Source organism: Amphiura filiformis, chromosome 13 (assembly GCF_039555335.1).
Source record: "Amphiura filiformis chromosome 13, Afil_fr2py, whole genome shotgun sequence".
In the NCBI taxonomy this organism is placed as follows: domain Eukaryota; kingdom Metazoa; phylum Echinodermata; class Ophiuroidea; order Amphilepidida; family Amphiuridae; genus Amphiura; species Amphiura filiformis.
This window is the reverse complement of record NC_092640.1, coordinates 53,250,707-53,264,703: the sequence shown is the minus strand read 5'-3', so window position 1 is coordinate 53,264,703 and position 13,997 is coordinate 53,250,707. Positions and strand designations below refer to the sequence as shown.

The 13,997-nt window shown below is 39.2% G+C and overlaps 2 protein-coding genes across 2 annotated transcripts in view; one reads left to right on the top strand and one right to left on the bottom strand.

The window, feature by feature from the left end:
* Positions 1–6,217, bottom strand: part of LOC140168516 (eukaryotic translation initiation factor 3 subunit C-like) — a 154,732-nt gene extending 148,515 nt beyond the window's left edge. Inside the window, 1 exon segment of the mRNA XM_072191919.1 lies at positions 6,074–6,217. The gene's annotated coding sequence lies outside the window, so the exon portion shown is untranslated.
* Positions 6,218–6,464: 247 nt separating this feature from the next.
* The window catches only part of LOC140168513 (pre-rRNA 2'-O-ribose RNA methyltransferase FTSJ3-like), a 34,978-nt gene continuing 27,445 nt past the window's right edge, over positions 6,465–13,997 (top strand). The window contains exons 1-2 of the mRNA XM_072191916.1: positions 6,465–6,610; positions 7,112–7,217. Of these exons, the coding sequence (XP_072048017.1) occupies positions 6,544–6,610; positions 7,112–7,217 (173 nt within the window). The 5' untranslated portion in view covers positions 6,465–6,543. The remainder of the gene's footprint in view (positions 6,611–7,111; positions 7,218–13,997) is intronic.

Below are 13,997 nucleotides of genomic sequence, written 5' to 3'. Positions count from 1 at the left end.
TTACATGGGTTTGTACTTAAGGGTACTACACCCCTGCCCAATTTGCGCCTATTTTTGCATTTTTCTCAAAAATTATAGCGCATTGGGAACAAGTAAAATATGTATATTATTGGGGCAAGGACTACACCTACTGCACTGTATATTATTTCAGCACAGACAACAGTTGTGGAGTTACAGTCAAAAATGAGGGAAAACCAATACGGTATTTGATCAATAAATCAATAACTACTTGCTTTGAGTTGCTGAATTTTCAGTACAGTAGTTGTAGTCCTTGCCCCTAAAATATACATATCTTATTTGTCACCAATGTGCTATAATTTTTGAGAAAAATGCAAAAATAGGCCCAAAGTTGGCCAGGGGTGTAGTACCCCCTTAAACTGATCCAATTCATAAACTGTTCATCAAAACCCTATAAAATTATATATCACTGTCAAGCTTAGAGTACCAGGAATACACACATACAAACAATTGGTCAATATACAGGGTGCCACAAATGTCATATAGGGTGGAAAAGTTAAATTTTGGTTCAAAAAGTATAAAATTTTGTTCCTCTCTTATTTACTAACGTAAAAACTTTTTCAACTAAAACCTTTTCAGGTTTTCGTGTCTGGCCACGCACATCAGTACCAGGAGTGGTTGCAAGACGGAACGGTAAACGTGCCGGGGGCCGTTACTGTGTCTGGCCACGCACATCAGCATCAGGAGTGGTTGCAAGACGGAACGGTAAACGTGCCAGGGGCCGTTACTGTGTCTGGCCACGCACATCAGTACCAGGAGCGGTTGCAAGACAGAACGGTAAACGTGCCGGGGGCCGTTACTGTGTCTGGCCACGCACATCAGTACCAGGGTGGTTGCAAAACGGAACGGTAAACGTGCCCGGGGCCGTTACTGTGTCTGGCCACGCACATCAGTACCAGGAGTGGTTGCAAGGCGGAACGGTAAGCGTGCGGGGCCGTTACTGTGTCTGGCCATGTACATCAACTTGAAAGTGAACAGGCGGGGCCGTTGGGCTGCGCATTTGGATATCATCAGTCTGTTGGAGCTCAGTATTTCCCCTAGTTGTGTTAAAGATATTTTAGGCCCAAGTAATGTAAATATATTGTGATATTAGTAATAATACATACAAATGGCTCAAAATATGCTAAGGTGTCATATTATAGCCATATATTTTGACATCTTTTTTTTAAAATAATAATTATAGAAATGGAATATTTGCTAGTTTAGTGGCAAGTTTAGGTAGTAAAGACATAGCATACACAATTTAAGTAAAATCCTTTCACTCTAAATAATAAACAAAATAAAAATAGCTGTAAAATGCCTATTTTACACTTTTATTTGTAACATGCCAAGAGACGCCTTTTTTCAACAGCTTTTAATTTTTTTATGGATCCTTATAGAAATTCATGTGACCTGTTTCCCAAAATGGTGCAGTAAACCAATCAAAAAAAAAAACAGAAAGAGGCATTATGAATTATAAGTTAACAGATCAAAAAAAGGATTTAAAAGTTTGCCTTGCGTATGTTACTATTGTCTGTCAAACTTTTAATTGATTTTGAAGTCCCTCAGTTTTTTATAAACAAAGACTTGAAGCATAAACTAATGGGTAAATCTATTGTAAATAACTTCATTTCTCCATATTATAATCAATTTGTAAGTGGCTGCCATCTTTTTTGAACATATAACAATTTTAAAATTTTTCTTGAAATGTCTGTCAAATAGTAACATACGCAAGACGGTGCTGTAATTCCTGCTAAACTAGGGTGATACAGCTAATTATGCTACATGACATAGCATTTAGCTCCACCTAGCTTTGTGGCACTATCACTTTGTGAGGAGAAGCTTTTTTGATGAGACAATACATTGTTAAGTGTTGTCTGTCAAACATTTGTACGTAAGTAACATACGCAAGATTGGTATGTGTCTGTCAAAAGTAACATACGCAATACATTTAAAAAAAATTAAAAATCACTTGATGTTCACATTATGATGATAGTTTAGAGTTTATAAAAGTGTTTTAAAACATGTGATTTATAAACTGCATGTGATCTTTATTCAATTTCCCATCTTGAACTACTGTTTTGCCAAATTATTATTCTGTATGTTACATTTGACAGACATCTTGTGTATGTTATGGCTTGACAGACACACATATTTTATTTATAACAATTTATCCTCCTTATTGTAATATTTGGACACATTTTTTCCACAATCAGTTGCTGTAGGTCCTACACCTAAATAACCACAAAATACCTTATGTAATACTTTATAAATTTTTATTTGATTGCAGAAAATCATCAAAATTGTGTCTGTCAAATATAACGTACGAAAGGGATAGAAAATTAAATTTGTGAAGTAAATGGTCTATAACTTATCTTTCTTTTAGTGTATTGTGAACGATATATGTGCATACTATAATTTAAACCTGGTTGGAGATCAAAAGAAAAGAGCTGGAAAAATAATTGTGTGTTACACTTTTATGACACCTTAGCTTATTTTGAGCCAAATACGTGCTCTGCACCCCATTTGTATGCTATTATGAAATGCTGGTCCGCACCTAGAGGGGGGCCATGCTGCCCAAATTTTCATTCATTAATTACATATGCGGAAATTGGGTAAATGTTTTCATTCAATAAGTATATGTGCGGAAATTGGTTATGTGATGTATACACAAAAATGTATAGTAGTAATACATACAAATACGTGCTCTTCAGTCTGCACCCCATTTATATGCTATTACGAATTTCTGGTCTGCACCTAGAGGGGGGCCATGCTGCCCAATTTTTCATTTGGAAGATACCAAATTCTCCTTATGGAGCCAAAATCGTGCAGGTGCAGTAGGCCTAAGTTATGTATTGTGTAAAACATGTTAAACTTTGTTATGTATTAATGACCAGAATGTGTGCTACTTTTGACCAGAACGTGTGCTACTTTTAATTAGGTGGAGGTGACGGAGGTGAGGTGACGGGATGCAGGGAGGTTGTTATGCCTGCCACTTCCACATACTTGTGCATAATACGGAAGGTCGATTTGTGCCCATAAATGTTTAGGCCTATGTTAAACTGTATGTTATACAAATTGTACAGCTATCATTTCTACCCTATGACGAACCGACATACCTGTAAATCAAATAGCCCACATAAAACTGGTCATCGCTGGTATTTTTCATGTTACGCCGGAACATGTCCAAAACACGTCAGCTGACGTACAAGCCTCCCCACGCATGTACATAAACAAGCCGTGTTCATTGTTTAATTGTCACCTGCAGCTGTTCGCAAGAGAACTTTCTGCATAAAATTACCTGGGGTCGTTATCAGGCCTGAGACACACTGGCGCTAGTTTGAGGACAGTCACTATGAGTTACTAATGTCGGCACATGCAGAAAATGTGTGATGGGTCGCCATTTTGTGACTCGTGCAAGCTAACACAAACAAATTATTGGACTTAATAATCTTTTCAAGTTTTAATAAAACGTGCATCTATCATGATAATATTACATTTTATTATTTTATTATTTGAATTACATAAGCTATGTCAATTTTGTGTCCATGTTAATTTTTATATGGATTTACCTGTGTAGATCTTAAACAGTTGTGAACGGGGAGCTACGCAAACTGGCAGGCGATTACCCACCATGCAATGCGAATACACGGAAACGATCCAGTTTAGGATGCATCGCAGTTCCTATTGTGTAAACCAGGCGTAAACCGCCCGGGTAAACCGCCCATCCAACCTGATCGTGTGCACAGGATTTGTGCTGGAGGCTAGTTAATGCGCACAACCAATGCGCAGAAGAAGACCTTGATACTAGGCGGAGCTTACGTTTCACAAGAATGATTGACTGTGAGTAAGTGAAATTCTGTTCTGTGATTGGTACAAAAATATGGTTCTCGTATAAATGAATATATTATCCATGGCTTCAAAATTAGGAACTGTTTCTTCCACAGAGCCCTATATAGGGCTCTATGGTCTCTACTCATCATACACGATCGTAGAAGATCTGGCAAGCGACGACGCTTGCCAATCAGGCTAGCTATTTGTACGGGCGTGGCCTCTCATCCTTTTTATTATCTCTGGTCTTGTCACGCTGGTAGATTCGCCCACCTGTGATTACTGACCTGGATCTGACAGAAGATTGTGGAATTTACGATTTTCAGCAGCAGGATTTTATGAAACTGCCAATATTTGCAAGTATTCTGAAGGATCGGTAATAATTAAAATATTTTTCATGGTGTCGGTAGTGCAAGTTGAAGTTAGTGAATTTGTGGTTTTCTATGTTATGTGCAAGAGTGTTTTCAGGAAGCGTAAATAGGCAGGCCGTTATGCTAAGCTCTCCATCTTATATGTAAGTTCGGCGACAAACTGGACACAGTGTCCGATTTACAATTTTTTTCCTACCTGCACTGGTGCATGTAGCCCAAAATTTCTACATGCACAGCAAAAAGTGTGCATGCACCAAAATTAAAGCAAACATAAAATCACATTGAATCACGATCATTGTCAGTTGCTTGTAATAATATTTCCGGCTCCCCTGTCAGTGTCATTTTTATGCCGATCACTCGCCCCTTCACTCGCCGATTTCTCAGCCAAAACACTGGATGCTGTGGCTTCATCTGTTCTAGAACTAGTCGCCGACGTGGTGCACGATTTCCAGAATGATGCAAGTGTTTTTTGAGCTATTTCCTTTTTTGCTGGACATTATTATGATTATTTTCCGTACGTAAACAAATATTTCCCACGGTTTAAATTCTGGTTCTTTTTTTTTCAATGAAATGAAAATGACACTCTTCTACATGTGCGAGAGTATTGGGAAATAAATGTCACATTACGCTAGCCCCTCTAAGGGAAGTCATAGTCTTGGACCAGACTGTATGTGGCTATCGCGAATGTTCAAGTTAGGATGGACGAGTATCAGACCGATGCAAACTGGCTGTGTAGAAGACTAGGGAAGTCAATGAAAAAAGTGACAGTTCTCACGTGATAGGGGTATCGGGAATTGTTAATTGTGCGATTTGTGCCAGCCCTTCAGAAGATGTTGCGCTAAAAATAGATTGGGTTTTTCCCAATCGGACTGACTGCTTGTTTACTTTTGTATACATATTGGCCTTGTCATATCGCTAGCGCTAAAAGCGTACATGCACGTGTGCAGGCAGGTAGTGAAAAGCTGCATGCACAGAGGGAATGTTACATGCACTGGTGCAGGTATGCAGGTGGTAAATCGAACACTGACTGGACACATCACAGTATAGGAGGTTGTGTAAGCTAATGTTGCCAAAGATAGACATGTCCACATTCCTTATTATAGAGGGCGACATTCAATCCAAAAAGGGAAATACAAAAATTTGACATTTGGACACCAGAAACTTGACGCGTAGTCTAAAATGTGCCGGTACTTTATCCTTGATACAGAAGTCAGCATGCAGTGAAAGTTAGATTTCATAAAATAAAATCGCCTTCGTGTAAAATGGAACGACGAGGTGAAAAATGATGCATTACATGTTTTTTTTAAAACAGACATTTGCCCATAACCGCTAATTTTTGACCTACAGACATGGTTGACCCCTCATTTTTTAAGTTAAATAATCACCTTTTGAAACAAAATAATTTCCATGTGAAATATCCTACTTGAAAATTTTGTGAACATGCCTACCAAAGACGTAGTAATGTATGCCTGGAGTGTGGTTATGAATAAATCAGTATAGAAACGTAGCAGCTACCGCTTTTTGAGATACTCATTAGTTGCACGGAGTCAAACGTGGAGTTCTGCCCTCCACACGATACGTACGCCTCTACCCAAAATTGCAGTGCCCTCTTTGAGGGATGGTGTCACCCCGGTCATCCTGACATACAGAGCCAACCTTTCCGAGACTTCCGGGTTAATTTTATCACATTAGTAGAGGCTTAGTGGTGTCGACCTCACGTAGATAATTCGAGTTATTTGCCTACACCCCGAGCATGCGAGTCCGCTACACTGGGTTACCTAAATTTTAGTACCTATTTCGGGGTGTTTTCGGCTGAGAAAAAACATGTAAAACTTAAATATTTCAAAACAAAACACATTCTAAAAGAAACTTACATTTCTTATGTTACAGGCTAGCCACTGAAAAGGGTTGAACATACACTAACATAATGTTTTATCGATAGAGAAAAATTACAATATGGTACAATGTGCACAGTGCATTGCATTGGCGCAACATGCAATCACCGTGTTTGACCTCAGCTGACCTTAGTAGTTACAATATTTGTTAATTTACAGTACATAAAAGAGGTATTTAATATTAATTTACAAATATTTTATCAGGAAAAAAATTTAAACATTTCATAAAATTATTTTAAATATTATGTTACAAACAAAAGTTATATTAATAATAATTTATGCTCTTAAAATTATATTATGCATGAACAGGGATATATTTTCCCATTTTCGATGATGTAATTTGCCGAGATTTTGCCCAGTTTTGATGACGTTTTATTAAAGTTCACAGGCCCAGTTTGTGTACATGTAGAAAACACACGTGGGTATGCTGAGCATGTTCCGGCAATAAAATGGGGAAAAAATCAAAGGTTGGAAAACAGAGGCGAGATAAATATTATCATCTAGCCAAAGAAACAGGTATAACATCTTTCTTTTACACATTTCTTGATTTAGTTTACAAGCTGGAAAAAAGAACAAATGATGGTTTTTAACTCATGAACTTAACCTTAAAATTATTTAAATTTAAGCTTACTTAAATTTTAATTTAAGCTTTTCTTTTCTTCTTCTTCTTCTTCCATGGTTGTGCAGTCCTCATATAGATGAGTATCAAACGCACTGCGAGGGTGGTCATGCGTGGTACAAGCATGACATAAACAAAACAAAACAAATTGTGCGCGAAATAAACAGGTGCGAGTAAAAACTGGTAGCAAGATGATTACTACTGCTAGCAGGCCCTCAACGCAAAGGAAAGTTGAGGAATTTTCCTGCCTAAATCATATCGATTAAGTATCAATTTTGTTATTTGTACTTCTGAGACTTGGCTTTTTTTGTTTAAAAATGAATATCGGCATAAAAATTCACCTTTAAATGATCATATCAACTACAAATTTTGTTATTTCTTGTTTTTTTTGTAACCAGGTTACAGGTCTCGATCTGCCTTCAAGCTCATCCAATTAAATCGCAAGTTTCAGTTTCTGCAAAAGTCTCGTGTTCTGTTGGATCTGTGTGCCGCACCAGGAGGATGGTAAGTATGTTCTCTTTAATTAAAGGAAGGTGACCTGTGACGTAGGGGGGTCACATCATTCTTTTATCTACAATATAAATGTTTGGCATTAAGTTTTTCAGAAGCATCTTGCAAAAAGATGAAGATAGCAATTTAAATGGTTCAAATTGGATAAAAGCGTTTTCGAAGTTACGCCAATTTAAAAGTTCGAAAAAAATGGCTGTTTTTCAGCATGATTTTGATAAAAACGCATGTTTTCGACAATATGGCATCACTGTGAAACCATAAGTACTCGTTTTGGACAAATCTACTCGTATTCAATCTCTAGCTAACAATGGGCCATAAACCATTGTGATGGCAAAGAAACGAGTAGCAAATACGAGTAGTACAGAGCACCCTAATCGATATGATTTCCACCCAATGCAGTCGACAGTCAAGACCATCCAAAATGAATGCAGTATTCAACACCCTCGCGATCACTACCGGCACGCGCCAGCCGGTACTTTGTTTATTTATTTATAGCATCAAACCATCGAGATAAAAATTTAACAGTAGGCTACAATTCGCGTTTATCATATTTTAATATTATTATAAATCGTGATGTCAGGATCATCTAATGATGTAAATTCGCGATGTCAGGTCATGCAGGATCAGCATTTTTTTATCAAAAAAAAGTTTACCGATGGATCACACATGCATGATTGAAGAACATAAACCTGTCGCAAGCATATTTATTCATGTTAATAACGGCAAGTTTCCTTGTCTTCTTCTAGTCTTGAGCCTTTGTCCACGGTTTATACAAAGTACTAAACGTTTGTTTTTTGGTCATTTTGTTTTTATAGAAAAAGCAAACATAAACATACAAATCACCGCAAGTACAAGAGGATTTATCAATTGATAAAAATCCGTAAGACATAAATTAAAATACCGTCGAAAGTTATTCTACTCAGCCACGACTGCCCAGCGATTTATCATTTATGACCGGGTTGTTGCGCGGCATATAAAGCCTATTATCCAATTTGCTCTTCTTTGTCGAGCACTTGATAAGTACAAACACATTTGAGAGAGGTACTTCACCAATCCAATCAAATACAGTCGTTTAAAACTCCTTTCTTGACCGTGTTCAAGTATAAAACAACGTGCTGATTATTCACAAAAAATTCTGAAACATGGTCTAAACCGGTCGTATGCGAAATTTCATACCGGGCATGATTAAAATGTTATGTATTATAGGGCGTACTAGTTACATGTTTAAAATTACATTTGTATTCATTTAGTTTCTAATGTATTTTTCATAAAGATGTATTAAATAGAGTAGCTAACAATTTGTGCAAATGTGTGTATCCAGGAAAGTTGAGAAAGATCGTATCCTGGGTGTGTATCATCATATCATTACTCAATATCTAATTGTAAAAAAAGAAATAGATATGAAGAACCACCGAAAAATAAATAACATGTATCGATGGAAGAACATGATGAAAATATACAGTAGGCCTAGGCCCTAGATCATTGGGCTTAAATTTATTCCCTTCGGTTCGTTACAAAATGTCACCGTAGAAAGTAGGATTTCTCTGCTGTGCTCTGGGTCATACCCAGATTATTCTGCTACCAGAGTTGAAGAGAGAAACAAAGCATGAAACCAAACCAAATGACTTCCCGAGCTCCGTCCATCGCCGGTATCACTCAGATTATCTACATGTAAAAACAACGTCGATAGCCCGAAACACTCAACAGTCTTCATGTGAGGATAGGAAAGAGAAGGTCGTGAGTTTCGGGCTACTTATGAAGCTTTTTCTTCACGTTCTACCTTCTTCACCACAAAATCACCATCACCATTACCGGGCACCATTGATGTTTCTTGCCGAGTCGACAAGTGCCGTGGCCCGTGCGTCTGTGGGAGCTTGAGGACCCGGCCTTTTTTTGGCTTAAATATCTTACCTTTAGGCCTATATTAAATCTATCATCGAAAATATAAAAGCTGCAATTATATATTCCAGAAATAATGTCCATGTTCCATTAAATAGAAATGGCCTGACATCGAATGCCTTTCCGTCGTCTTCTTTGAGGCGATAAAATCCTATCATCGAAAATATAAAAGCTGCAATTATATATTCCAGAAATAATGTCCATAGATGTTCCATTAAATAGAAATGGCCCGACATCGAATGCCTTTCCGTCTTCTTCTTTGAGGCGATAAAATCCTGGGATGTATTCACGATTTTCATTTTCCTGAAGAGCTGTTCATTCCTATTTTGATACTTCCTTATTTATTTATTCCAGGTATGTGTGTGTGAGAGAGAGTGATTAAGAAAGGCACAAGAAAAAGGGTTGATGGAAGAGAAGATCAAAGATTCCTTGGAGAAGATCCCGTATCAACCAAATCATTCAAAACATTTCACCAGTCGTCCGTCCTCATTTGAAACGCACCTGCTGTCGCACGCACAATTCAAAACATTCCCACGGCTCCAGATGCAAATCCAGGGTTTTGTAGAATACACAGGGTCGCCGTCTAGGGTATATGTGCTGCGCCGCATTCCATTGTACCAGGTCCATCCACCGTCACCATGGTAACTCACAGTTAAGACGGGATGATACCATAACACGTGTGCGCTTGCTTGTCTTCATAAATCATCGGAAGAGATACGATATACGCGAAGTTTTGAAGTTGTAAACAATTGATAATTTGTCCCAGGCTGTTTGTAATAATAAATGTTTTGCTAATTATCATATCTACGAATCTTTCAAGATGGGACGCACCATTTGATACTCGGGGGTGGAAGTTGGGGTCAGGGAAAGAATTTTTTTTTAATTCCATGCATAGGTGGGGAAAATACTTTTTTTTTTTTTTAGTGTTTTGGTGGGGAAAGTTGTTTTTTTTGCTCATGTTGTGGGTGAGGTTTTTTTTTAAAAACTTCCTACCCCCACCCTGAGAAACGTGGGTCACGTGATCAATAATTTATATGATTAATACTGGTAGTCAGGCTGTCTGTGACTGTCACGGTCTGTGAGACTGTCGGTGCACCTATTTTCTCGGAGACTAGGGGTCGCACGTTCCTCAAACTTGGTGGGTGGGTGCATCTTGACCCAATACAGAACAAGTTTGTATTGGTTAGTGGGTCAAGGTCACCCAAAGTTATCTAGGGGTCATCTAAGGTCAAATGAGCAAAACTGTCGTATGGGTATATGAAACTTGGTGGGTACAGTCAACATTTAGAGGCAAATTTTTGAAGGTCATTTTGGGGTCATCCGGGGTCACCCAGGGTCATCTGAGGTCAAATAACTTAAAACTCGTATATATTGGCATAACATTTGAGGGGTACAGCGAACAGTTGGAGCCAAATATTTGAAGGTCATTTTGGGGTCATCCGGGGTCACCTTGGGTTTATCTGAGGTCAAATAACTTTAAATTGTCGTATGGGCATGAAACTTGGTGGGTACAGACAACATTTAGAGCCAAATTTTTTGAAGGTCATTTTGGGGTCATCTGAGGTCAAATTACTAAAAACTGTTGTATGGGCATGAAACTTGGTGGGTAGTCAATATTTAGAGCCAAATTTTTGGTAGGTCATTTCAGAGTCCTCCAAGGTCATCCAGGGGTCAACTTAGTAAATACTGTCATATGGGCTTGAAACTTGGTGGGTACAGTCAACATTTAGAGCCAAATTTTTGGAAGGTCGTCCAAGGTCATCCAGGGGTCAGCTGAGGTCAAATTAGTAAATACTGTCATATGGGCTTGAAACTTGGTGGGTGTAGGCCCCTACATTCAACATTTTAGAGCCAAATTTTGGAAGGTCATTTCCGGGTCACCAGGGGTCATCCGAGGTCAATTTTAGTATAAACTGTTGGATGGGCATGAAACTTGGTGGGTACAGTCTGGCGGAAAATGAAACCAAGTTTGATGGCCTCGTGATTCAAACGGCACATGTAACGTGTTCCCGGAGTGATGATGCATATGATGTGGACTGAGACTAGACAAGTATCTATACCGGGACTAGTACCCATGGAACTCTTACTTCCACGGTATTCCCCACCTTCGCCTGCCAAAAAATCGTTGTCTCCACCTAAATGAATTCCTATACTCATTTTGTTTCTGATCCCGTAATGACCGAATGAAAAAATCAACTGGTTTTATGCATGAGCGCAAAAATTGTGTTTCAATTCTGCGCTCAATAATGTTTTATCACCTGCTTAGGCCTACTCATGCTATGTTTTATGTTATATAGTCTTGGTGGTATGTAGGGTTTCACCTTGCCCCCGAAACTCTGCATTACCCCCCTACATGACACACACACCTTCACGAACCAATTCAAAGAATTGAGCCCGGAAATGTAAAATGTTAGTTTTGCACCTAAATCCAATTTGTGTTTGTGTTTGCATCTAAAATTATTAACCTATAAATCACATGAGCTTGGGGGTATTTAGGTGAGTGTAGGGTGTGTGTTTGTGTGGGTCGGAGACCGACGGATGTACTTTGTAGGTTCTCCCTACTCATTTGTTTTTGATCCCGGACGATACGGTGCGTAATGACTGAATGAAAATCACCCAGTTTCATGCATGAGCGCAAAAGTCTTGTTCCCGAATTCTGCGCTCATTAATGTTTATCATGTGCTGGGGTGTATTTAGGTGTGTGTCAGCTGGTGTGTATGGGTCGGTGTAGGCCTACACTCTAATATCGCACTATTCTCTTTTAATTGAAGCCCTACTCATTTTGTTTCTGTTGATCGAATGACAATCACCGGTTTCATGCATGAGCGCTAAAAGTCTCATTTCGAATTGTGCGCTCAATATTTATATTAAATGTTTTGTCATAATGCTTAGGTGTATTTGGGCGTGTGTATGATGGGGTTTGGGGTCGGGTATACACTGTAATTTCGTATACCATTCAATTTAAAATTACTTCCTACTCATTTGTTTCTGATCCCGTAATGACCGAATGAAAATCGCCCAGTTCTTTTATGCATGAGCGCAAAATTCTTTTCCGAATTCTGCGCTCAATTATGTTTTGTCATAATGCTGGGGTGTATTTGGGTGTGTGTCTGCTGGGGTGTGTGGGTCGGTGTTCACTCTAATATCGTGCTATTCAATTTTAAATGAATTCCTACTCATTTGTTTCTGATCCCGTAATGATCAAATAAAATCACCGGTTTATGCATGAGCGCTAAAGTCTCGTTTCGAATTCTGCGCTCAATAATGTTTTAGGTGCTTGAGTGTAGGGGTGGGGGTGTGTGTGTGTGTGTGTGGGGGGGGGGGTGCTGGGGAGGGGTGTTCGTGTGTAAGTGTGGGTCGGATGGACGCTCTAATTTTGTACTATCCATTTTTTTATTAGAATTTTTGATCCCGTAATGACTGAATGAAAATAGGCCTACATGGTATTATGCATGGCGCAAAACTTGAAGTCTCGTTTCCAAATTATGCGCTCAATACAAGCATGATCTAAGAATTTTATAATTATGTGCTTGTACTTTTTTGTTGTACGTGTATAGAATGGGATGAACGTGGGGGGACCTGCTGACCCCAAACAAAATCTACTCCCCCTTGGCATAAAATGAAAAAAAAAACCCAAAACATTGAAATATAATATTACTAGGCGGTTACCCATATTTGGCGGTTCTCGGCTGGACGCGATTACTTGGCTGATGGTAACTGAAGCCACCAAGTGTCATGCCCATATGATAGTTTTTACTAATTTGACCTCAGATAACCCTGGTGACTCCAAAATGACCTTCCACAAATTTGGCTCTAAATGTTGACTGTACCCACCAAGTTTCATGCCAATACAACAGTTTTTACTAATTTGACCTCAGATGACCCATGGGTGACCTCAAATGACCCCAAAATGACCTTGCAAAATTTTGGCTCTAAATGTTGTCTGTACCCACCAAGTTTCATGCACATATGACAGGTTTTAGTAGTTTGACCTCAAATGACCCCTGAGTGACCTCGGATGACCCTAAAAATGATCTTCCAAAATTTTAGCTCTAAATGTTGACTGTACCTACGAAGTTTCATGCCCATATGACAGTTTTTAGTAATTTGACCTCAGGTGACCCCTGGGAGGGGGCCCGAGGTCAGATGATTTACGAACATAACCTTCTTGCCAGGACAGAACTACACCCACCCATCGTGGGGTTTTTTTTAACGCTCTCGGGGAAGAGTCGGCGCCCATGGGGCACCCACCCACCCCCTTTAACCATAAATCATTGCAGAAAACATTCCACATTTACCGACCCAGTCGGACCCACCACCGCCCTGCATTAACTCTGCCCCCCCTCCCAGCCGGTAAACATGCACATGGGCCCTGCACCTCACCATGCTCACCTCGAAAAAGCACCCCTCCCACCCTCCCACTAAAATTCCCCATGCCGCCACTGCGCATTTTAATTCAAGGTCTGTGGTCTATTTAGGGACGCACCATTAGATTCTCAGGGTGGGGGTAGGAAGTTTTTCAAAAAAAAAACTTCACTACATGAGCAAAAAAAAAAACTTTCCCCACCAACACTAAAAAAAACCCCAAAAAACTTCCCCCACCTAACTGTGTATAAATGCATGAAATTAAAAAAAATTCCCCGACCCCAACTTCCTACCCCCAGTATCAAATGGTGCGTCCCTTATAATGTTTGGATCAGAGCATGGACCAAAAATTGCGACCGCACACACGCACACCTGTGTGGGCGCCATTTCGCCTGGTATAAAAAAACACTCCTCAAAAACTAAAAAAAATCATCAATTGGTATGTACATGCACTCTGCAGCTATGGTACTAGCTAGGGATTTTCCCATGTTGTCGCTATCTTCAGTGATC